The sequence below is a fragment of the Danio rerio genome, chromosome 9 (assembly GCF_049306965.1).
Source record: "Danio rerio strain Tuebingen ecotype United States chromosome 9, GRCz12tu, whole genome shotgun sequence".
Classification (NCBI taxonomy): Eukaryota; Metazoa; Chordata; class Actinopteri; order Cypriniformes; family Danionidae; genus Danio; species Danio rerio.
Window position 1 is genome coordinate 55,630,001 of NC_133184.1, and position 26,972 is coordinate 55,656,972.

Genomic DNA, 26,972 nt, shown 5'->3' on the forward strand with positions numbered 1-26,972 from the left:
AAGTAGACTGTTAGATTGGGCTCAGTGTAAGTTGACATGTACTTGCAAAATGTCTTATAGTCAGTTTAATGTCTGTTTAAGGGAGAAATATCCAGCTACACTACACACGTTTCAGGCACACACAATTTAGATGGTAATTAACTCCTTATAGGCATTATCACCACCTATTGAATTTCACAAATAGGGTTTCCCAGGTCAGTCATTATATCATTTTTATATCGTACTGATTACTTTAACATCTCTGCAGTTGCTGAACTCAAATTATGTAGATAAAAAATAATTGGTTAAACACTTTTGACTTTATTCACGTGTCCACATACACAAAGAAAACATAATACACCGTCTAATTGTAGGATTTATGCAATAAACTAATTCAGGATCTTAACATTGTAATACTTGGTTAAAATCGATTTGTTGTCAAATATAAAAAGCGAACAATGTGTCATATTAAAATGAATTACTATAGTTAATCATTTAAACAATATATACTATAGTTATAAACTGATTATCTGATTATAAACTACTGTTTTACTAAACTGCAGCAACTGTTAGTAATATATATATATATATATATATATATATATATATATATATATATATATATATATATATATATAAAAATATATAAAAAAAAAAAAAAAAATATATATATATATATATATATATATATATATATATATATATATATATATATATATATATATATATATATATTTATTAATTATTAAAAGTCAATTTGCTTATATTGCTTAATTTGTTGCTACTATAATTACAACAAATTACCAGTAAATTATGGTTCAAAAACAATATATTGCTTACAATAAATTACTATAATATTTAATGTGGGAAACCATTAATTAAAAAGTTATCAGAAAAATTAGCAAATACACACTATTAAATTGTTTGAGTAAAATCTTAATTTAGTGTCATACATTACATGTAGATTTATTTACATATAAAGATGTATTATTGCCTATAATAACTTGCTATTACTTCATTGTATATTAATTATATAAAATATAAATTTTAGAAGGATTCACATTTAAAAATGTTTTCTTTAAAGTCTCTCCAGATCAGAACTGTTGTCTGATAACATTAAAAACAGGGCATTCCACAAGAATATGTTTAACAGATTGGTTTCTTATGCAATACTGACATTTTGGTGGTTCTCCTTTAAGTAAATATCCAATGCGGCATCTTCTATAAACAGTCTCATCATGTCTTGAGGTAAAAAATAAATAAATTTGATTTTCTTTCCATTTCTGGCTGAACAAAAAGTTTCTTTTCTGAGCACTGACCCCATTCTGTTTGCCATTTGTTTAGAAAATAGCCTTTTATTAGTGGCTTTAGATCTGAAGGTGGGATTTTGCACTCCTTTGGCTTTCCTGCTACGGCAATCCAGCATGTCCAGGGATCCAGCAGAAGACTAGTCACGATTACCAGCGATCGTACTTCATAAGATCGCTGGATCTCATTCACATTAACTATGGACTACAAATCCGCCATTTCTGGACTACATTTTCATACATACACCCCGTTCACACTCACACATGCTTCCTCATCTAGACTGATTACACTCGCACCACCTGAGGATTGTCAGAGACTGATTGCACACACTATTTAAGCAACACACTCACTCCCATTGTTCCCATTACTGTTAGTGACATTGCAACGCGTACTCCTAGTCTTGTTTTCTCGTGTTTTTTTTTTTTTTTTTTTATCTTAGCCTTGTTTATCCAGTTCTCCTGTTTAGCCACCTGCCTTCTGGTAGTGATGGTGAAAGGAAGCTTTCTGAACCAGTGAAGCGCTCGACCCAATGTATAAGGTTCGTTACCCGAAGCTTTCTAAATCAGAGCTCGATGAGGACCTCTTCTGGTTAAAGTGTGGGAAAGCACTGTGTTGCCATAATGTCAAATGTTTACAACTGGCCAACTCATTCATGTAGTAATACAACAACAGCAACAAACAAGTTACTCAATTACTGTAGTTTTTACACATAAGATCTATTACATTAAACCACTGATGACTGTAGTAACATCCAAGGTATTCAAAAGTTTATTATATTACTACTAGTCCTACTCCAAGCGGGGATCGAACCAGCGATTCCTGCATGGGAGGCGAATGCTCTAGAAGGAGGCTATGTGAGTGATATGTTTGTGCAATACTCGCCAGCTGGTCTCTGTTAAACACTATATTACGATATGCAGTGGTTTTCTTTAAAGATAGTTGTAAAAAATACGCTAATACACTTTAGTATGGTTCAAAACCTTTTTACTATAAACTACTAATGTATTTTAGTTTAATTACTGGTGTGTGGGACAGGTGCAGTGCTTTGAAACAGTAGAAATGTATGTAATCGATGCCTTATATCTCGCTATACACTTTACTAAGCCATGAGTGTTTAAACCTTTGAATCAAAATTGGAAGCAGTCACGTGGGTATAGGCGAAAATGAAGCTTGGGACGTCACTGATCACATGATAATGGCAAAACGAATTAAGCTCCGGTACACTGCTTCACTGCGAGATGTATAGTTTTTTTGATGCATGTTTCGAAGCCTCAGCGCACAACGTCAAATCACTACCCTCTGGCCTCTCGCCTGTGTTTGACTATGATTCTGGACTGCTTGTATACATCCGTTTCCACCTGTGTTGACCATTGCTAGCCTGACTTCGAATAAACCTGCATTTGGATACAAACCTTAGTTGTCATTGTCACTCCCCGGGGTTACAACTATATTATAAAACTTTCTCTGTAGTTCGTTTACTTTGACAAAAATATCAGTAATAATGGGATGCTCCAGTTTAAAAGAATTCAATGTTTGCAGACAGGATATATAATAAATTATGTTCTTCTCTCCTAGAAAGCAGAATAATCAAAATGTACACTTTATCATGGGCTCATAGTCTCTTAAACTATATTTGCTGTTCTGCGCAGGAAACTTTGCCGGCTATAACTGTGGCGAGTGTAAGTTCGGCTGGACGGGGCTGAACTGTGACCAGCGTAAAGCTCCGGTGCTGCGGAAAGACATTCACTCTCTGAGTCCGGAAGAGCTGCAGGAGTTTCTGAACGCACTGGATCTCAGCAAAACCACCGTTCATCCTGATTATATGATCGCCACACAGCACTGGCTCGGCCTGCTGGGACCCAACGGCACAGAACCACAGTTCAGCAACATCTCCATATACGACTTCTTCGTCTGGCAGCATTACTACTCCGTCAGAGACACACTTCTGGGTCAGTAAAACCACTAGCAGATACTGCACGGTCACTATGACTTCAGACTTTATATTTGGAGCGTATTTGTGTTTGTTTTCACATTGATGGATAGTGTTTTACTCATTGTTTTAATTGCATTATAATTTACAGCACAGACAAAATTAATATATAAAGAGAATTTTGTGTTTTCTTGTCTTTCGTATTCATCGATAGTCAATGTTTAGTCACTGTTTAAGGGCAACGTGAAACGTGAACAGTCAAAACACATACTACATTTTAGTAAAAACTACACGACAGTATTTACTGGTTTAGCAGTTCACTATAGTTAATACTACTATAATCAACATATTTGGACTATATTTGTGTTCTCCTGTTGTTCACATTCATTGATACGCAAAGTTTTATTCACCGTTTAAAGACTTTTTTTTGATTTTGAAAGCATTGACAAAATTCAAGTATAAAAGAAAATACATCACATAATAAATGCACAATTTTTAATTAATACTATTTTGTATTTAAGTCATATACATGTAAAAGTAAAAGATGGGTGACTTAAATTGTGAAATAAATAAATATTAATTTAGCAGATGCTTTTGGCCAACATGACTTATACAAATGAGGCATTCAGGATTTTAGTAAATATATGGAAAAATATACTACTGTAATGATAAAAATAACACTAATATTAAAATAAATATGAAGTAAAACAATAATAAATAAATTCAGACTAACCTTGTTATAACTGCTATAACAAATAAAGTGTATTGTACAACTCTTAAAAATTATTAAACTATATTTATAGTATTCGATAAAACCAAAAGACAATTAACATGATATGAACATTGACTATTAATGTTTTATTATTAATATATTAATATTAAAGAAAATATAAATTTTACTCAAGATGTAACTGTAAGCATCAGTTTTGCAGTGCTTTGTTCGCCAAAAAAATGCATTTTTCAGTTTTAATTATAATAAATTTTAAACAATTAAAATATATATAGAATTTGGAATAAATAAGACTTTCATGAATTCATAAAGATTTTTGTTTTGCTAACTTTTTCTAATAAACAATTGCAGACTTTGCAATGGTTTTAGAATTTTAAATAAATACGTTTAGAAATTACGCCAGAGTTTCACAATTTTATTTTTTCAAAGAAAAATGAAAACAAAATTTGGTAAAAAAATAAAAACATTTTAGACATCTCTTAAATCGCAAAGACTGTATTGTATTTTCCACTTATTCAATCATTCACTTATTTACTGACATTTGAATAATTTTTAAAAGTGTAAAATAGATTAAAATGCATACACATCTATTAAATGCAATATAAATTAATATCTTTGTTTAGGTTTTTTTTTTCCTATGCATGTCATTATTTGAATAGATTAGGTACTCAACTTAACTTACTTCTATAGCACTTTCAACAAACCACAATGGGTACCAAAGTGCTGTACATAAAACGCATGCAAATATACAAAAAACCAAAATACATACTCGCATCACATGATTAAAAGCTAAAGAAAATAAGTTTGTTTTCAGTGAACTCTGAAAAGACTCAAAAGTTTGAGCTGATCTTTAAGAGAGTGGAAGATCGTTCCAAAGTCTCGGAGCTGCGACTGAGAAAGCTCTATCACCTCGACATTTTAAGAGTGATCTAGGAACTTGCAAATAGAGACGATCCATAGAAATCTCACAGGTTGGTGCATAATAATTAGCACAGGAATATACTCAGGGGCCAGGCTATGGAGGGATTTATAAACATACAACAGAACTTTGTACTGAATTCTGAACTGGATTGGCAGCCAGTGTAGAGAAACAAGTACAGGTGTAAAGTGTTCTTATTTTTTTGTGCCTGTTAAGAGCCTGGCAGCTGCGTTTTGAACAAGCTGCAGTCGCAAGAGAGAGGCTTGACTCACACCCAGATACAGTGCATTGCAATAGTCCAGACGAGAAGAGAAAGCATGAACAACCCTCTCAAATCACTGAACGAGAGGACAGACTTCAGCTTGGCAATATATCTAAAATAGAAAAAACTATTTTTGACAACCGCATTAATTTGCTGATCAAATTTTTGCTCAAAGATGACACCAAGACTCTTTACAAAGGAATGTATTTTCCCAGGAAAATAAGCAGTTAAATATACCGGTCCCACTTTATATTAAGTGTCCTTAACTACTATGTACTTACATCAGAAAATAAATACAATGTACTTACTGTGTTTATAATGTATTTGAGAACACTTGTGGTGCTTTTGAGTTGGAATAGAGGTTGGGTTATGACAGGTTTGGTGGTATGGGTAGGTTTAAGGGTGGGTTAAGGTGTAAGGGATGGTCAACAGTGTATTTACAAATGTAATTACAAATGTTAGTTACAGATGTGATTACATACATGTATTTAATCAAGCATAAGTACACAGTAAATACATGTATTTACACATTTACATATTTACGTATTAATTCCTGTGTAAGTACATATTAGTTAAGGCCACTTAATATAAAGTGGGACCAATATACCAAAATGTGTTGTATATAGTGCTTGTTTCACCTTCACATGCATTTCCGGCAGGTCCTGGACGTCCTTTTAAAGCCATCGACTTCTCGCACAAAGGCCCAGCGTTCATCACCTGGCACAGATATCACCTGCTCAGCCTGGAGAGAGAACTACAGGTCAGACGAAACACCACATTTACACTTCAACACTCAAAAATGTACACATTTCAATTCCATTTGTAAGTGATAAAGCAGTAGTTTTCAAACTGTGGTATGTGTACCACTAGTGGTACACAGGCTTTCTTCTAGTGGTACGTGGAGGAATGAAATATGTCATGTACATGCTAAACACATTTAAAAATGTATCAAAAATTATGTATATATGCCATATATGAAATATAGCCTACATTACTGAGGTAATCTGCCACGCTTTAACTGTGCAGAGTTGTAGCTGCTTTACTGGGCCTTATATTGTAATACTACTGTATTTCTATAATGCTCATTTTGGTGGTACTTGGAGAGACTTATTTTTTTCTGAGGTAGTACTTGATAAAAATAAAGTTTGACAACCACTGTGATAAAGTATTAAAACTAAGCAAAACTTTTTTTTTCTTTTAAACAAACGTTTTTGCCTAATTCTTTACAATTCCTTTGTAAATATTTTGTATATTTACAAACAATGTCTAATTGAAAAATTTTTAGGTAACTAAAAAAGTTAAACACTGTTGATCTTATTCTTGGTGGCTTAATTATTTTTGCCTTTTACTTCAGATTTAAATTTAAGTATTAAAACTCTAATTATTTTCTGTACTTTCTTTATTAGGCTGTATTTACATGTCTGTTTTAATGACTGTAGATCCTCAGTTTTGCTCTAGCTAGCTGCCAGTATACAATTAAATGCAAGTCTTTTAGTATTATAATTTTATTTGTTTATTTTAGCAACATAACTAAATCATTTATTTTAGCGTTAGATGATGATTTTATAGTTATAATAAGTAGTGGCAAAAGTTCTCTTTAAAAAAAAAAAAAAGAAAAGTAAAAGGTGCAGTAGGTGATCTTCCACAATGCTAACAGCTTAGCATAAATCTCTGAATCACAGTCCCTCCCCTGCCGTCTAGAGCCACGCCTCCTTAAATACAAGCACAGCCAGCCTGATCTCATGAGAAAACGTAAGTATTTTACGTTTTGCCAGTTTAGTGGCTAATTCGTACGAATTCGTACGAGTTCAGTCGTACGAAATGGTACGATTTTAAAAAGGAGGCGTGGCACCTGACCCCACCCCTAACCCCAACCGTCATTGGTGGATAAGCAAATCGTACTAAATTGTACGAATTAGATCGTACGAATTCATACGAATTAGCCACTAAATGAAAAAGTTACGAATTGCCGTGAGATTGTGTTGGCACAGCAAAAGAACCCTCTCTCATGTGTTAAAAGTGACTAGTGCTTCTCTGGCGGCGTGCAAGCCAAACTGACATGCGCTTTCAGAGTGAATATTTAGAGTTGAATGATAAACAATATAGGGAGAGACTAGGCGGAATAGCGCTATTTACTTGTGTTTTGTTGTTAAACTAATTAAAATCTACATTATCGATGCTGTAAAAGGTCCCTTATGAAACTGAAAACAGTCTTATCAATCTTTCACTGGACAATTTTAGTGTCTGAACAACACTTCTGTGCAGATATAACCCATTTATAACAACAACATCTAACGTTACATCAGCTTTGCGTGAAGCTAAAACAGTTTTAAAACAGAACATGACCTGTCTAAGAGAAATCCTTCAGACATGGTGTCATCCTTTCTCCAGCGTGCAAAGGTAACTCCAATATTGATTCAGGTTTATAAAAAGTTGATTCAACATGTTTTTACCGATCTCTCCCTCTCTCGTGAACGCGCGGCGGTCAGCGGAGCTGCGTACAAACGGCTGCGCAGTTGTTCAAATCTGCATTCGCTGACAGACAGTTTGAGCTACTTATCGGGATTATGAGAGATGTCGGCCCGACTCTATTTAATTGGATGATCATTTTTAGTTTTATGCCTTACCCAGAATATAAAAATACATTTAGATCATTTACTGTAATCATTACTATTAGACTGTGAAGAGACTTTCAACCAGCACAACTAAACATGCTTCTGAAGACAATCACCTACTGCACCTTTAATATTCTCAGCAATAGAATGAGCTAGAATCAAAATTCTGTGAAAATCAATGGACAGCTTAATTGTTTTGCTTTCAAATGATACATACATCTCAATAAAATTTTTTTAAAAAAGACACTTATTTGCAGTCCAGGGTCACAAATCAAAAGGACAATCAGTTCCTTTTGATTTGTGACCCTGGACTGCAAATAAGTCTTTTTTTTTTTTTTAACATACCCCTGCAGAACATATTCTGGGTTGGGTGTGTGTGTGTGTGTGTGTGTGTGTGTGTGTGTGTGTGTGGTTCAGCCCGCGGGCCGCCAATTGAATAGCCCTGCATTAGACTCAGGAGAGCGTGCTATTTTACGTTTAGTTTTTTGTTTTGAGTAGTTGAGTGAAGACGTTTGGTATGTTGAAGAGGTCTCCTTTCATGCTTTTCTTTCAATATTTAGCTTAATACAGCTAGTAGGTTTTGTTATAAAGTTGAAGTCAGAGTTATTAGCCCCCTGTATATTTCTCTCACAATTTCTGTATGACGAAGATGTTTTTCAACACATTTCTAAACCTAATATCTTTAATAACAGATTTCTTTTATCTTCGCATGATGACAGCACATAATATTAGACTCGATATTTAGAAGACACTACTATTCAGCAAGGCTTAACTCGGTTAATTAGGCATGTTAGGATAGTAGGGCAAGTCATTGTATAACATTGGTTTGTTCTGTAGACCAGGGGTTCCCGAAATTTTCAGCCAGCGACCCCCAAAATGACAATGCCAGTGACTCGCAACCCTCAATATCCTCGGAGGTGGTTATAAATACAGAAACCTGGCATGCAATGGCGGAAACACACCAATAGAAAAGTCTATTCGCTTAATTTTTTTTAATGTATGCCAGTGATGTAAATGTGCCAGAAAGTTTAACCTTGTACTTTAAAATCAATCTGCCACTATTGCTGTGTCTTTAATATAATAAACATTATCAAACATTACCTGAGGTAACTAGTAACTACAAGCTAATATATAGTATATAGTAACTATAAACAACTATTTTTTCAGTAGGTAATGGATAAAATACACTAATACTTATGGTTTAATAAAAATAAATAGATTTTTGGAAATCACCAGGCGACCCCCCCCCCCCCCCTTCATTATCCCGCGACCCCTCGGGGGGTCCCGACCTCCACATTGAGAACCCCTGCTGTAGACAATCCAAAACAAATAATGCTTAAGTGTTTTACAGGTCCTTTTGTAAACACTCAAATCTATTATATGTTTTGGCAAACAAATATCCCTAGACTAATAATAACATATAAGTCATGTAACACTGACTTTTTCTTTCCATCTTAGAAACTGACGGGTAATGAGAACTTCGCCGTGCCGTACTGGAACTTTGCGACAGGCCAGTCAGAGTGTGACGTGTGCACAGACTCTCTGCTGGGAGGACGAGACCCCAGTGACCCTTCCCGAATCAGCCCGCGCTCACGGTTCGCCCGCTGGGGAGTCGTATGTGACAGGTGCGCTCTGACCAAACACCTTCAGAAATGAAGAAAACACAGCTCACCCAAAAAACATTTACATTCAAATTCACCCTTCATTTGCTATAGACCATTTCAATATGGCAATATCATTGGTCCATGAACTGTTCCTGCTTGTCATCAAACCATTTCAGAGCTGTAATAATTGACAAGCTGTCAAAAAAAAAAAAAAAAAAAACGTATCAATATGTGTAAATCTTTGGGTTTTCAGAAGCTATGGAATAAAGACCACTGTTATTGTTTACATCCCTTAAAACGGTCTATAAAAAGTTTAAGTTTCTTTTTATTCTGTAGAAACACAATAGAAGATATTTTGAAGAATGTTATGAAGTAGCTTAGAAACTTGTAACCATTGACTTCAATAGCATATTTGGTTTTCCTACTAGGCATATCAATGATTTCTGGGTTTATCATTTCCTTTCTGTTGCGATTATGTTTATCATGACATACAATATTATCAGGATATTGGCATAAGCTAAAAAAAAAAAGGTTATTTTAACAGTTATAATAACTCAAAATAGATAGTGTAATGCTTTGTGACCTAAACAAAAACCACTAACGCTAACATAATTAGATAAGGGGATAGTTCAACCATGGCGAGGCAGTGGCGCAGTAGGTAGTGCAATCGCCTCACAGCAAGAAGGTCGCTGGGTTCGAACCTCGGCTCTGTTGGCGTTTCTGTGTGGAGTTTGCATGTTCTTCCTGCCTTCGCGTGGGTTTCCTCCGGGTGCTCCTGTTTCCCCCACAGTCCAAAGACATGCGGTACAGGTGAATTGGGTAGGCTAAATTGTCCGTAGTGTATGAGTGTGTGTGTGTGTGGATGTTTCCCAGAGATGGGTTGCGGCTGGAAGGGCATCCGCTGCGTAAAAACTTGCTGGATAAGTTGGTGGTTGATTCCGCTGTGGCGACCCCGGATTAATAATGGGACAAAGCCAACAAGAAAAATTATAGTTCACCCAAGACATAACATTTAAATTCACCATTCATTTGTTATAAAAAAGTTTGAGTATCTTTTTGTTCTGTTTAACACAAAAGAAGATATTTTAAAGGAATGTTATTAAGTAGTTTAAAAACTTGTAAACATTGACTTCCATTGCATATTTGGTTTTCCTACTATGGATATTAGAGGTGTAACGATACACCAAAGGCACGGTTCAGTTCAGTTCACGGTTTTGGAGCCACGGTTCGGTTTCTGTTTGCTGTGGGGTTAGGGTTGATGTCATCCTAACAGCACTGCTAAGGAACAATAGGTTCACTTAATAACAAGAACATCTTTACTTTCTCTTCATTAACTTTGCCATCACATTTTTACTACAGTCAGGATACTAGAGTAAACAGCTAAAATTAAATAAATACCTCCAATATAGACTAGTCAGAAAAAAACTATTAGCCCCTTTCACACAGTGATACCGGTAAATATCCGGAAAATTTCCGGAACTACTTTACCGGTATATTCAAAAAAACGCTGTTCACACAGGCAAGGACGTTACGGAATTTTTCCGGAAAAGAGCATTCACACATCCATCTGAAAATGCCGGTAAATTCTGACATCATTCACCAGAAATGACCTCTAAACGGTTGCGCTTGTGTTTGTAAACATTTGACTACATTACAAACTCTTCGGATGGATCAGTATGGAGTACAGCTCTAATGAAAACATAGGGAAACACTTTGATATGTGTGTGTGCTGGCGCTATGGGCGCTCACGGGCACACGCAAAGCTTGAAGGTAAACAAACAACGGATTATCATAAACATTTTATCGATAATTATTTACACAGCATTAAGAAGGAACATAGAAACATTATCTGACTAACATCTAGCAGCTAAAGGTGTCTGGAAAAAATATTCAAAGGCTTTTATTGTCATAAACTGCGCGCACGTGAATGCGTCTGACTGTTGTGATTGGCTAAAGCAGACGTCTCACGTCAGCACGTTCTAGACGTGGACGCGCTTATTACGGCAATCTTCCTTCTGCATTCACACAGCGCAGCATTCCGGCAAATTACCGATAATGTTACAACTTCTCTTTCCGGAAAATAGCCAGAACAAATTTAACGGCATTTTCAAAAAGGGCCTGTTCACACATACAACCTTTCCGGAAAATTGAGGGTAATTTTCCGGAAAGGTCTGTATGTGTGAAAGGGGCTATTGTCTTTAGTGCAGCAATCTTAAAGTAAACTGATATTAAATAAAAAAAAAAAAACTGCAGTGTAGACTAGTGAAAGATCAAGGACATGATCTAAGGACATTTAGAGAACATTTAGAATATTCAATTAAGTTCAAAGTTCTTCAAAAACACCTTAATGTCCACATTCTCAGGTGCGAGGCTTGATTTCCGTGCAGACACAGTGAATGCTCAATTATTGCTCACTGAATCTGCAGTTAATATCCATGTTGATCTATCATCATGCCTAAAAGAATTCAATTATTAAAGTGACGATCGGGTGCGGATACATATAGGCTATCATATAAAACTAAATGTGTGGGCGGGTGGATGCTTAGTTTGAATCTGCATATTCAGGTGTCATTTCAGCTGATCCGCGCATCTATACCTCCCGTTCTCTTTCTCTCTTTCCATGCCTGTCATTTCTGCAAGTCTTCACGACAGCTGATTGGTCAGGAGAGCGATCTATCATCATTTGGCGACAACAATAACACTTTACAATAAATAACGTCTCATTAGTAAATATTAGAAACAGTGAGAAATAGCCAAATATTATAATCATACATTAAAAGTTAAATATGTAATATGTTATTATTATATGAGCAGCATTGGTTATATTCATGACAAGATTTGTAATCTAGGGAGCAGAATGAGACACATCTAGCTATTAAAAATCTGTAATGACTTGCATATTTTTCTTTCAGTCTGGATGAATATAATCGTCTGGTGACTCTGTGTAACGGCACAAATGAGGGATCACTGCGCAGAGGAACAGCGATGAGCACTAATGTGACTTTACCAACCATGAATGATGTGAGAAGCTGCCTGAACCTCAGAGACTTCGACAGTCCACCATATTTCACCAACTCCACCTTCAGCTTCAGGTAGAGAGACAGCACACTTCACCTAAAAATAAACGCATTCCATCATGGATTACTCACCCTCAGACATCTTCGGCATGATCTTTCGTTCTTCATTTCAACACATTAAAGTTGTTGCCATAGATGTTAAAAATAGATTTCAAAATAATTGTAAAACTGCTAAGCTCAATATTACCCTTTTTGTAGGTGCTGTATGTCAGTTTTTGACTCTTAAAGCAGGAAAACACCATATGTTTGCATTTCAGAAACGTGCCAAGTAAAAATTATTGTTTATCTGAAAAGCAATGCTGAAGTCAGATAATCAGCTTTGAACGTGCTTTACGTGCTGGATCGGCTGACTTTGTTTTGGTTCATTTAACCCGCCCACTGCCAGTTTAGCCAATCAAACCTAACCCTAACACTCCAAGTTGCCTTGATGGAAAACAGCGTATTTCATTCATTCAGTCAGGAAAGCGCTCAAAGCATGCATCTGTGACTGAAATGTGACCTGCGGTGGACAGTGGCAGACTCCGAAATGAGATGCTGATTCAGAGTTCCACATGAGGTTATTACTTAGCAAATAATATAAGAGTAAGCATTAGGTGAGCAGGTTACATTGTATCCCTGTGTCCTAACAACACGTTATAAGATTTGCAATGATAAGCAATTTGGCAGTTTTGGCAGCAAAACAACTGACTACAGAGTTATGGGATTAACAAAAATTCAATCTGTAAAAAAAATTTTATGCTTTAAATGAGGAAAATAAACATGCGTTATGGATGTGACAAGTCTGCGAGTTTACAGTATACAACATATTTTGTAGAAATTCTGTGAATAAAACTGCACAACCTAAAATAAATAATGCTCATCAAAAAGATAAGAGTTAGCTCTCTATAGATCAAAAATGATTGATTTTATTTTATTTTGACATTTTTGAGGGAAAAGCTTTATTATGAATGTGACACTTTTTCGTTATGGATGTGAAATTGTCATGTGTGTGACTTTGATAAATCAAATATAATAGTTTGAAAACATTGACAGAGACATTTTTAAGTATTTTTTAAAGTACTGAAAAACACTTGCCTAGTAGAAACGGCTTCGCTATTTTGGTGAAAACATTTTTCTTTCCATGGCAAAGTTGACATTTGCATGGAATTGCTTATATATATTAATAATTAACCTAGTTAAGCCTTTAAATATTCCTTTAGGCTATATAGAAGTGTCTCAAAAAATATCTAGTCAAATATTATTTACTTTCATCATGGCAAAGATAAAATAATAGTTTTAATAACTAATTTCTTATAACTGCTTTATGTTCAGAAATGCATTGAAAAAAAATATTCTCTCCTTTAAAGAGAAATTGGGAAAAAATAAAAATAAACAAGCGGTCTAATAATTCAGAGGGGCTAATAATTCTGACTTCAACTGTGTGTGTGTGTGTGTGTGTGTATATATTTCTGAAGGATCATGCGATTAAATTTTTTTTTTTAAATATTGTAAAATAGTTTTAAAATTGAAAACTTTAAACAGTAAATATTGCAAAATGTTAATGCTTTGCTGTACTTTGGATAAAATAAATGCAAACTTATGTTTAAAAAAAAAAATGATCTCACTGTTGTAAAATTTCTGACCAGTAGCATAAATCATACACGCAATTTTTAATAAAATTCATAGGTTAAATGTCCATTTACAAAACCGGTCATGCTGTGGGTCAGTTTTGATGTCTTACTCTATCTTTTCTTGTAGGAATGCACTGGAGGGATATGATAAGCCGGATGGAGAGCTGGACACATCAGTGTCCAATCTACACAACCTGGTTCATCAGTTCCTCAATGGGACCAGCGCTCTGTCTCACTCCGCTGCCAATGACCCAATATTTCTGGTAATAAACAAGAAATTCTAAATTACAAGAATTACCATTCATAAACACTGGTTCTGATTCACTCAGGCTTTACACACTTCAGATGTTTTATCTGTATGCACAGTGTACATGTTTTCATGGTTTAAGATCCACATTTTATATGAATGACCAAGGGTTAACGATTAATAGTGGACATTTACACAATGACGTTACACAATTCCTGGGTCAACAATTTGCGGCGTCTGTGTCACTATAAAGCATAACTGCTAAACATATTGCACTAAAAACCAATATCATGTCGATAATGGCTATCAATTTTATTCTGTATATATAGACTTGTTGTTGGAAACACAAAACAAAAACAAACTTCACAAACGTTTTCCGTTTGACATTTTCCCGCTCACTCTTGATGGTTACTACATACAGTCTACCCCTAAACATACCCCTCACAGCAGAGTAAAAAAAGTAATAGTTTTGTACAGTGTCGAAAACATTGCATTTCCAAAGCACGTGACGAATTGGGTAAAGTCTAGGTAGGATACAGCAGTGGATGCACATCAATGAAGCACCATTTTTGTGGCGCTGTATAATAACAATTAATATTTTTACAGTACTGTGACAGATTAAGGATTTCTGTAGGGGTAGACTTTAATAAATTACAATTTATTGGGTAATTTAATAAGTAATATTCAGTACAACTAAGTTGCTGCTTTTCCATCCCTGCTGAAAAATCCAACTTAACCCTACTAAAAAAAACTGCTTAAACCAGCCCAGGCTGGTTGGCTGGTCTAAGCTGGTCAGTCAGGCTGGTTTTAGAGGGGTTTTGGCCATTACCAAGCTGGTTTCCAGCCATTTCCCGCCTGGTCTTAGCTGGTCAGGCTGGGAGATGACCAGCTAACACGAGCTTGACCAGCTAAGACCAGGCTGGAAATGGCTGGAAACCAGCCTGGAAATGGCCTAAACCCCTCTAAAACCAGCCTGGCTGACCAGCTTAAACCAGCCAACCAGCCTAGGCTAGTTTAAGATGGATTTTTCCAGCCGTTTTCAGCCTGACTAGGCTGGTCGAGCTGGTTTTCATCTCCCAGCCTGACCAGCTAAAACCAGGCTGGAGAGGCTTAAAACCAACCTGGAAGTGGCCAAAACCCTCTAAAACCAGCCTGGTTGACCAGCCAACCATCCTAGGCTGGTTTAAGCTGGATTTTTCAGCAGGGATTACAGTGAGGTTGGTTTACAGTTTGAGTAGACAATAATAAAACACAATTTTATTATTATTATATAATAATAATAATAATAATAATAATAATATAAATAATTTTTGTTGCAGGCCGCAACCGTAACGTTATCTCATCTAGCAACAACCCGCCATTTGTCGGTATTTAAAGCCTACTAACTAGAAAAAAAAGCTATTTAACACAAACACTATTTTAAAACTATGCAAGTAGGCTAGATCTGCAAGTGTGAAACCATACCTGGGGTTAATAATGACGATAATCCGATGCTCCGAAAGTGTAAAAACACCGCTAATTTCTCTTTAACATCTGAACAGGTGCTCCACGCATTCACCGACGCCATATTTGATGAATGGATGAGACGCTTCCGTGAAAACGAAACTTTCCCGGATGAAATGGCTCCAATCGGACACAACAGGCATTATAATATGGTGCCCTTCTTCCCACCTGTGACCAATGAGGAGATTTACATCGCATCTGAACAGCTCGGATATTCATACTCCATCGACCTCGAAGGTAAATAAACAAAAACACAGGCTACTACGTTACCTCAGAATTTAAAATATGCCATTATTTACTCACACATATTGGTCCAAACACATATTAAAGACTAGAACAAAATGTCAAGTAAGAAAACAGCAATAGCAGGGATTATTTTAATGGTTGAATGTTAGCCTAGTTGCATAAAGATATTGATGTAAAATTGGTTTTATGGGACATTTTACCAGAAAGGTACACCATCTGTCCCTGAAATAAAAACATAAATACAGTGAATAAGTATTTCATCCTTAAAAATGTCTAAAGTGAAATATATCATTCATTTGGTTCTCAGATTTCTTTTCTTTATTAAAAACACCTTACAAATGTACAAAAATCGTTGTCCTTGTCCTCAGCCCAGTTGAACCAACATCTTTAATAGTTTTGTTATGCAAACTGTTGTTTAGAACACAAAAAACTTCAGAAATAGCACGTTTAAGTTGCTATCATTCACATCAATTGATTAAAAACATTCATTTATATATAAATCAAACAAAACAAAAAATACTTCAAGTATATAATATAAATAAATTTTCAATTGTCCCCATGTTTCGGTTAGTCCTGTCACATTTGCATGAAATTTAACATAATATGCATGCAATACACCGTTAAGCTAATCAGAAGTGGCATTATTTGATGTAGAAGAAGCTGACCGTGATCAAGGATGAATTGTATGACTTTTCTGACGAAGCCAAGCTTATGTCAGGCCCTGTCACATTTTGAAAGTGAAAATGTACGTTTATTCCTGTCACTGGAATAACATAAAGTTTAATACATAAGATAGATTTAATTTAATACAAATTAGGGTTTAAACGATATATACAGCATCAATATCACAATGTGTGTATCTGCAGTATTCAAATGGCAGGATTTAATTATTTATTAAATAGATATATATTTAAAAATATGTGATGTAGTGTAATGTAATGTGTATTTTTATACCGCATTTATTGTGTATGGCCATAAACCTAAACCGCTTCACAATCATTGGGGGGTGGGGGGGGGTTTGGGGGGGTTCTCCATATTTTTATATAAATAAATAAATAAATAAACAAATATACCAATATATATTTATACTATGATGACCATGTTGTTTTACAGTTTGATTGTTCAATTTCTGTACTTAAATGCTGTTACACTCCCCAGCTAACCATTCAGCACTTTTATTTTTGATCAGTTGATCTAAATTAATAAGATCTTCCCAAATAAAGCTATTCAGATAATCTGGTGAATTATGTCTATATTCATATCGCAATATGCAGTTACAATATAAGTCAGAATTATTAGCACCCTTTATATTTCGTTTTAAAGGGAATTTTTTACTCAGCACATTTATAATCATAATAGTTTTAATAACTCATTTCTAATAACTGACTTATTTTCCTTTATCATGATGACAGCACATAATATTAGACTAGATATTCTTCAAGACACGAGTATTCAGCTTAAAATATCAATTAAAGGCTTGACTAGGTTAATTAGGGTAAAGTTAGGGTAATTAGGCAAGTCATTGTATAACAGTGGTTTGTTCTGGAAACAATCCAAAACAAATATTGCTTAAAGGGGCCAATAATATTGACCTTAAAATGGGTTAAAAACTATTAAGAACTGCTTTTATTCCAGCCGAAATAAAACAAATAAGACTTTCTCCAGAAGAAAAAATATTATAGGAAATACTGTGAACAATTCCTGATTCTGTTAAACATCATTTGTGGAGTATAGGGTGAATAATTTTGACTTCAACTTTATATCACAGCAAAACAAATGATCTAAATGCCAGATTTGTATTAATTTCGTGCAGCCCTAATTACAATAGTAAACAATTATATTACATTGCAGTTATATTTCACTATTTTTTCTTTATTATACAGCAGAATAACAATTCAAAAACTAAATCCTAATACTAATAGACCTTTTATTTATATTTTTTTTTCCAGAACTGGACAACAGACCGGCTATGTTTTTGCTGGGCAGCACTCTGGGAGGAATATTTCTGGGGCTGCTCCTGCTGTTGATCGTGTTGGTGTTGTACATTCAGCAGAGGAGAAAACGCGAGTTTGAGCCACTCCTGAACGCTGAGTTCACAAACACAAAATATTCAGGGGAAGCATAACACACACACACACTGTCCCAAATCCTATGGAGCTTAAAATATGCTGAAACAATCTAAATTTGAACTGTGGTTATTTAAATTCTTAACTTTGAAATGTAATAAAACTGATTATTATATGCCATTAAAATGGTTTTGAGTTTGAATTTCTTAAAACTTATATAATATATTGTCAATGCTGTGTATCATATTATTAAAAGTTTGATTGTTTACTCGATGTTCACAATTCTACATTATAAATTCATTCATTCCTTTTCCTTCAGCTTAGCCTCTATTTCAGAGGTCACCACAGCGGAATGAACCAACATGTTTTACACAGCGTATGCCCTTCCAGCTGCTACCCAGTACTAGAAAACACCCACACACACTCATTCACACACACATGCACTATGACCAAATTCATTCTTTCAGCTTAGTCCCTTTATTCATCAGAGGTCGCCACAGCGGAATGAACCGCCAACTATTCCAGCATATGTTTTACGCAGCGGTTGCCCTTCCAGCCGCAACCCAGTACTGGAAAACACCCATACACACTCATTCACACACACACATGCACTATGACCAAATTCATTCTTTTTCTTTCCACTTAGTCTCTTTATTTATCAGAGGTCGCCACAGCGGAATGAACCGCATACTATTCCATCATATGTTTTAGGAAGCGGATGCCCTTCCAGCTGCAACCCAGTACTGGAAAACACCCATACACACATTCTCACACACACACTCATACACTATGACCAAATTCATTATTTTTCTTTCCGCTTAGTCCCTTTATTCATCAAAACTTGCCACAGCGCAATGAATCGCCAACTATTCCAGCATATGTTTTACGCAGCAGATGCCCTTCCAGCTGCAACCCAGTACTGTAAAACACCCATACACACTCATTCACACACACATGCACTATGACCAAATTCATTCTTTTTCTTTCCACTTAGTCTCTTTATTTATCAGAGGCCGCCACAGCGGAATGAACCGCCAACTATTCCATCATATGTTTTAGGAAGCGGATGCCCTTCCAGCTGCAACCCAGTACTGGAAAACACCCATACACACATTCACACACACACTCTCATACACTATGACCAAATTCATTATTTTTCTTTCCGCTTAGTCCCTTTATTCATCAAAACTTGCCACAGCGCAATGAATCGCCAACTATTCCAGCATATGTTTTACGCAGCAGATGCCCTTCCAGCCGCAACCCAGTACTGTAAAACACCCATACACACTCATTCACACACACACATGCACTATGACCAAATTCATTCTTTTTCTTTCCACTTAGTCTCCTTATTTATCAGAGGTCGCCACAGCGGAATGAACCGCTAACTATTGCATGATATGTTTTAGGAAGCGGATGCCCTTCCAGCTGCAACCCAGTACTGGAAAACACCCATACACACATTCACACACACTCTCATACACTATGACCAAATTCATTCTTTTTCTTTCCGCTTAGTCCCTTTATTCATCAGAGGCCGCCACAGTGCAATGAACCGCCAACTATTCCAGCATATGTTGTAGGCAGCGGATGCCCTCCAGCTGCAACCCATCACTGGGAAACACCCATACACTCTCACATTCACACACTACGGCCAATTTAGTTAATCAATTCCCCTATAGCACATGTGTTTGGACTGCACCCGGAGGAAACCCACACCAACACAGAGAAAACATGCAAACTCCACACAGAAATGCCAACTGGCCCAGTGGGGACTCAAACTAGCGAACTTCTTGCTGTGAGGCGACAGTGCTGACCATTGAGCCAGCCCTACACATTTATTTTTCCTTTACCATGGTAAAGGTCAAATTCCTGCACTGCTGCAGTAGTAGTAAAAGGAGCCATTTACCCAGAGCTGACTCTTTACACACTTCATGTGACCCGTCATGTGATGCTTTATGTAAAGAAAAGATTAAGATTAAAGCGGTGAAATATCCTCCTGCCCGCTGGAGCTCATGAATCTCCTTCATGTGACCGATCTTTATATTGCGACACTGGGAAACACAACCGGCAGTCAGATTTCAGGAGATTAACAAACACATGCTTGAGGTTCAGTCTGTTCTCAGACTTTACGACGAGGAAACATAGAAACATCTTTGTGGATTTGTGGAAGTTAGAAATACAACATAGGCATTGTATATTATGAAAACATGATGATTTTTTTGGGTGAGTTATTCATGTAAATTAAAACTTTGTGCCTGGATTAAACTATTGAATGTAAACATGTTGAATAAATAAATAAAAACTTGTAATTGTATTATTAAAATAAATTACTAGGTTTTATTTGTTTATTTATTTATTATATTTGCATTTTAGTTTACCTTTCACACAGTAAAATGGCATAATTCACCCAAACATGAAGATTTGATGTTGGTTTACTCACCCTCAGGCCATCCAAGTACTGTAAATGTCTGGTTTTCAGTATATTAAAGATGATTGTTAGCTGAATTGGGTTCGTAGTGATTCATAATGCAAGATAATGTCTACTGGTGGATCATACAGACAAAACAGAATCAATACTGCCTATATGAAAACAAAAATATAGTAAATTACTGTAAATAAAGTGTTTTTGAACCGTACTATAAAGTACTTTATACATAGTAAATACACAACAACTATAGTAATATAAACAACTGACCCTGTTTTCTACAGCTATGGGGTATATTATACTACAATACACCAAACTAAAGTACTATTCATTAGTTTATCACTTCACTATAGTTAATACTGCAGTATGCTGGAGCATTCATTAACAAAGTGTTGTAAAAACTACAATATATACAGTATACACTTTACTATAGTATGGGTCAAAAACACTAGTATTTACTATAAATTACTATAGTATATTTTTTCATGTGGGCTTTGACTCCTGGTGATATTGAGGTCTGATGAAGAGAAGCAAATACTCTGTCCAAGACATTTAACCATCATTATCATGTTGTTGTTTTTAAATGATCCATTAATCGTATTTTAATAACGTCTACACCTACCCCAACCCTAAACACAACCCTCAAAGTACTTTGTGCCTGGATTAAACTATGGAATGTAAACATGTTAAATAAAAACATGTAATTTTATTATTAAAATAAATTACCAGGGTTTATTTGTTTATTTATTTATCATATTTGCATTTTAGTTTACCTTTCACACAGTAAAATGGCATAATTCACCCAAACATGAAGATTTGATGTTGGTTTACTCACCCTCAGGCCATCCAAGTACTGTAAATGTCTGGTTTTCAGTATATTAAAGATGATTGTTAGCTGAAATGGGTTCGTGGTGATTCATAATGCAAGATAATGTCTACTGGTAGATCAATACAGACAAAACAGAATCAATACTGCCTATATGAAAACAAAAATAAAGTAAATTACAGTAAATAAAGTGTTTTTGAACCGTACTATAAAGTACTTTATAAATAGTATACATAGTAAAAACACAACAACTATAGTAATATAAACAACTGACCCAGTTTTCTACAGCTATGGGGTATATTATACTACAATACACCAAACTAAAGTACTATTCATTAGTTTATCACTTCACTATAGTTAATACTGCAGTATGCTGGAGCATTCATTAACAAAGTGTTGTAAAAACTACAATATATACAGTACACACTTTACTATAGTATGGGTCAAAAACACTGTAGTATTTACTATAAATTACTATAGTATATTTTGTCATGTGGGCTTTGACTCCTGGTGATATTGAGGTCTGATGAAGAGAAGCAAATACTCTGTCCAAGACATTTAACCGTCATTATCATGTTGTTGTTTTTAAATTATCCATTAATCGTATTTTAATAACGTCTACACCTACCCCAACCCTAAACACAACCCTCAAAGTACTTTGTGCCTGGATTAAACTATTGAATGTAAACATGTTGAATAAATAAATCAAAACATGTAATTTTATTATTAAAATAAATTACTAGGGTTTATTTGTTTATCATATTTGCACTGTAGTTTACCTTTTACACAGTAAAATGGCATAATTCAACCAAACATGAAGATTTGATGTTGGTTTACTCACCCTCAGGCCATCCAAGTACTGTAAATGTCTTGTTTTCAGTATATTAAAGATGATTGTTAGCTGAAATGGGTTCGTGGTGATTCATAATGCAAGATAATGTCTACTGGTGGATCATACAGACAAAACAGAATCAATACTGCCTATATGAAAACAAAAATATAGTAAATTACTGTAAATAAAGTGTTTTTGAACCATACTATAAAGTGCTTTATAAATAGTATACATAGTAAAAACACAACAACTATAGTAATATAAACAACTGACCCAGTTTTCTACAGCTATGGGGTATATTATACTACAATACACCAAACTAAAGTACTATTCATTAGTTTATCACTTCACTATAGTTAATACTGCAGTATGCTGGAGCATTCATTAACAAAGTGTTGTAAAAACTACAATATATACAGTATACACTTTACTATAGTATGGGTCAAAAACACTAGTATTTACTATAAATTACTATAGTATATTTTGTCATGTGGGCTTTGACTCCTGGTGATATTGAGGTCTGATGAAGAGAAGCAAATACTCTGTCCAAGACATTTAACCGTCATTATCATGTTGTTGTTTTTAAATGATCCATTATCGTATTTTAATAACGTCTACACCTACCCCAACCCTAAACACAACCCTCAAAGTACTTTGTGCCTGGATTAAACTATTGAATGTAAACATGTTAAATAAAAACATGTAATTTTATTATTAAAATAAATTACCAGGGTTTATTTGTTTATTTATTTATCATATTTGCACTTTAGTTTACCTTTCACACAGTAAAATGGCATAATTCACCCAAACATGAAGATTTGATGTTGGTTTACTCACCCTCAGGCCATCCAAGTACTGTAAATGTCTGGTTTTCAGTATATTAAAGATGATTGTTAGCTGAAATGGGTTCGTGGTGATTCATAATGCAAGATAATGTCTACTGGTGGATCATACAGACAAAACAGAATTAATACTGCCAATATGAAAACAAAAGTATAGTAAATTACAGTAAATAAAGTGTTTTTGAACCGTACTATAAAGTACTTTATACATAGTAAAAACACAACAACTATAGTAATATAAACAACTGACCCAGTTTTCTACAGCTATGGGGTATATTATACTACAATACACCAAACTAAAGTACTATTCATTAGTTTATCACTTCACTATAGTTAATACTGCAGTATGCTGGAGCATTCATTAACAAAGTGTTGTAAAAACTACAATATATACAGTATACACTTTACTATAGTATGGGTCAAAAACACTGTAGTATTTACTATAAATTACTATAGTATATTTTGTCATGTGGGCTTTGACTCCTGGTGATATTGAGGTCTGATGAAGAGAAGCAAATACTCTGTCCAAGACATTTAACCGTCATTATCATGTTGTTGTTTTTAAATTATCCATTAATCGTATTTTAATAACGTCTACATCTACCCCAACCCTAAACACAACCCTCAAAGTACTTTGTGCCTGGATTAAACTATGGAATGTAAACATGTTAATTAAAAACATGTAATTTTTATTATTAAAATAAATTACTAGGGTTTATTTATTTATCATATTTGCATTTTAGTTTACCTTTCACACAGTAAAATGGCATAATTCACCCAAACATGAAGATTTGATGTTGGTTTACTCACCCTCAGGCCATCCAAGTACTGTAAATGTCTTGTTTTCAGTATATTAAAGATGATTGTTAGCTGAAATGGGTTCGTGGTGATTCATAATGCAAGATAATGTCTACTGGTGGATCAATACAGACAAAACAGAATCAATACTGCCTATGAAAACAAAAATAAAGTAAATTACAGTAAATAAAGTGTTTTTGAACCGTACTATAAAGTACTTTATAAATAGTATACATAGTAAAAACACAACAACTATAGTAATATAAACAACTGACCCAGTTTTCTACAGCTATGGGGTATATTATACTACAATGTCTACTGGTGGATCATACAGACAAAACAGAATCAATACTGCCTATATGAAAACAAAAATATAGTAAATTACAGTAAATACTGTAGTGTTTTTGAACCGTACTATAGTAAAGTACTTTACCCTGCTGAAAAATCCAGCCTAGGCTGGTTGGCTGGTTTTAGCTGGTTGACCAGCCTGGTTTTTGAGAGGTATTGGTCATTTACAGGCTGGTTTCCAGCCATTTCCAGCCTGGTCTTAGCTGTTCAGGCTGGAAAAGGACCAGCTAAATCCAGCCTGGTTTAAGCTGGACATAGCTGGTTTTGCCTAGGCTTCCAGCCTGGCTGATTGTATCTGGTTTCCCAATAAAACCCAATATACTCTGGATTAAGGCATATATTTTCTGATTGAAACATTGTTTGTAATACAAGTACACATATTAAAACTAATACTGAAAAATGTGCAAAAATAAGCAAAGCAAATTGGAAAAATATGGAAACGAAGTAAATCATGTAAATATAACAATAACACAATGAAGATGAAATAAACCAGTCGGTCACTATTCTCAGACTCACACTGATGTCAATATAAGACTGAATCAAAAATTAATCACTGATTGAGTTTTACTGATGCTAAAAATGTACAAGGAACCAAAATATTAGCATCCAGAACATTTAGGTAAAATTAGACAATACTTACAGTACCATAAATCCAAATTTCTTCCCATGGACTTGTACTTGTTTACAATCGTTGATCTTCAACATACACACACAAATGATTCCATAGAAAACATAAGCCCCTGTGCAAATGAAAGACTAGCTCAGCAAATGATTTCTCAGATATTACACAAGATTTTCTTGGATTTAGGACTTGCATATTATTCACTGCTACATAGGTAAATTGCTACATAGGCACAGTGGAAAGGGTACATTTTTTGAAAATCCTGCATGTCTCTAATCAAGAGTACTTTGGTAGAAATTGTGAAATATCATAACAATTTGAAGAAAACGGTTGGCTGTGTGTATACAGTATACACTCACCGGCCACTTTATTAGGTACACCTTACTAGTGCCGGGTTGGACCCCCTTTTGCCTTCAGAAGTGCCTTTATCCTTTGTGGCATAGATTCAACAAGATATTGGAAATATTCCTCAGAGATTTTGCTCCATATTGACATGATAGCATCACACAGTTACTGCAGATTTGTCGGCTGCACATCCATGATGCGAAAGTTCAGCCTGATCTCATGAGAAAACGTAAGTATTTTACGTTTTGCCAGTTTAGTGGCTAATTCGTACGAATTCGTACGAGTTCAGTCGTACGCAATGGTACGATTTTAAAAAGGAGGCGTGGCACCTGACCCCAGGGCCGGAGTGGGACTCTTTTTCAGCCCTGGAGTTTCAAGCCTCAGACCGGCCCTTCTCAGTTCACCACTGACTATATTAAAATACGGTTATTTCCAATTCAGTTTCTAATTACACTAGCACGTCTTTTTTTGAGAAAACAGCTCTTTTAGAACTTCAAATGTTCAACAACCCAAACAGTATTATGTCTTAACAAGAGAAATGAAAAAAAAAAAAATTGTTACTCAGACAAGGACCGAACCCAGGTTGACCGCGTCATAATCTAACGTACTAACCACTGTACCACAACAGCTGTACATTTAATGGTGACTTTTATCTTAGAAAATAGATAAAAAGAGCAGAGCTGCAGTAAAATAATGAATAAGAAGGCTGTGGTCAAGTAAATAAATAAATTATTTTTAAAAAGTGTGACTGCTGAGAGCAACCGATTCTGGAACTAGGGACACCGGCCCTCGCGGCCAAAAAACGGACAATATTGTACGAATTAGATCGTACGAATTCATACGAATTAGCCACTAAATGAAAAAGTTACGAATTGCCGTGAGATTGTGTTGGAAAGTTCCACCACATCCCAAAGGAGCTCTATTGGATTGAACTCTGATGACTGTGAAGGCCATTTGAGTACAGTGAACTCATTGTCATGTTCAAGAAACCAGTCTGAGATGATTCACGCTTTATGACATGGCATGTTATCCTGCTGGAAGTAGCCATCAGAAGCTGTGTACACTGTGGTCATAAAGAGATGGACATGGTCAGCAACAATACTCAGGTAGTATCCCCCACACCATTACACCACCGCCAGCAGTCTGAACTGTTGATACAAGGCAGGATGGATCCATGCTTTCATGTTGTGGATGCCAAATTCTGACCCGACCATCTGAATGTGGCAGCAGAAATGGAGACTCATCAGAGCAGGCAACGTTTCTCCAATCTTCTATTGTCCAGTTTTGGTGAGCCTGTGTGAATTGTAGCCTCAGTTTCCTGTTCTTAGCTGACAGGAGCGGCACCCGGTGTGGTCTTCTGCTGCTGTAGCCCATCTGCCTCAAGGTTGGACGTGTTGTGTGTTCAGAGATGCTCTTCTGCAGAGCTCGGTTGTAACGAGTGCTTCGCCTCAGTTCCCTCTTTTTTCAGACCATTCTCTGTAAACCCTAGAGATGGTTGTGCGTGAAAATCCCAGTAGATCAGCAGTTTCTGAAATACTCAGACCAGCTTGTCTGGCACCAGCAACCATGCCCTTTTCAAAGTCACTTAAATCATTTTAAAACCCTTTCTTCCCCATTCTGATGCTTAGTTTGAACTGCAGCAGATCGTCTTGACCATGTCTACATGCCTTAATGCATTGAGTTGCTGCCATGTGATTGGCTGATTAGTTAACAAACAGTTGGACAGGTGTACCTAATAAAGTGGCCGGTGAGTGTATTGTAAAATGTATTTAATTATTCCAATAATTTAAAGTTTACAGTGTCAAAAAACACTGATTATAACCAATGAGGACAAT

At 35.4% G+C, this 26,972-nt stretch overlaps 1 protein-coding gene across 1 annotated transcript in view; it reads left to right on the forward strand.

The window, feature by feature from the left end:
• Positions 1-18,364, forward strand: part of dct (dopachrome tautomerase) — a 19,008-nt gene extending 644 nt beyond the window's left edge. The window contains 7 exon segments of the mRNA NM_131555.2: positions 2,937-3,236; positions 5,788-5,888; positions 9,202-9,368; positions 12,260-12,439; positions 14,162-14,297; positions 15,823-16,021; positions 17,980-18,364. Of these exon segments, the coding sequence (NP_571630.2) occupies positions 2,937-3,236; positions 5,788-5,888; positions 9,202-9,368; positions 12,260-12,439; positions 14,162-14,297; positions 15,823-16,021; positions 17,980-18,155 (1,259 nt within the window). The 3' untranslated portion in view covers positions 18,156-18,364.
• Positions 18,365-26,972: the final 8,608 nt, after the last annotated feature.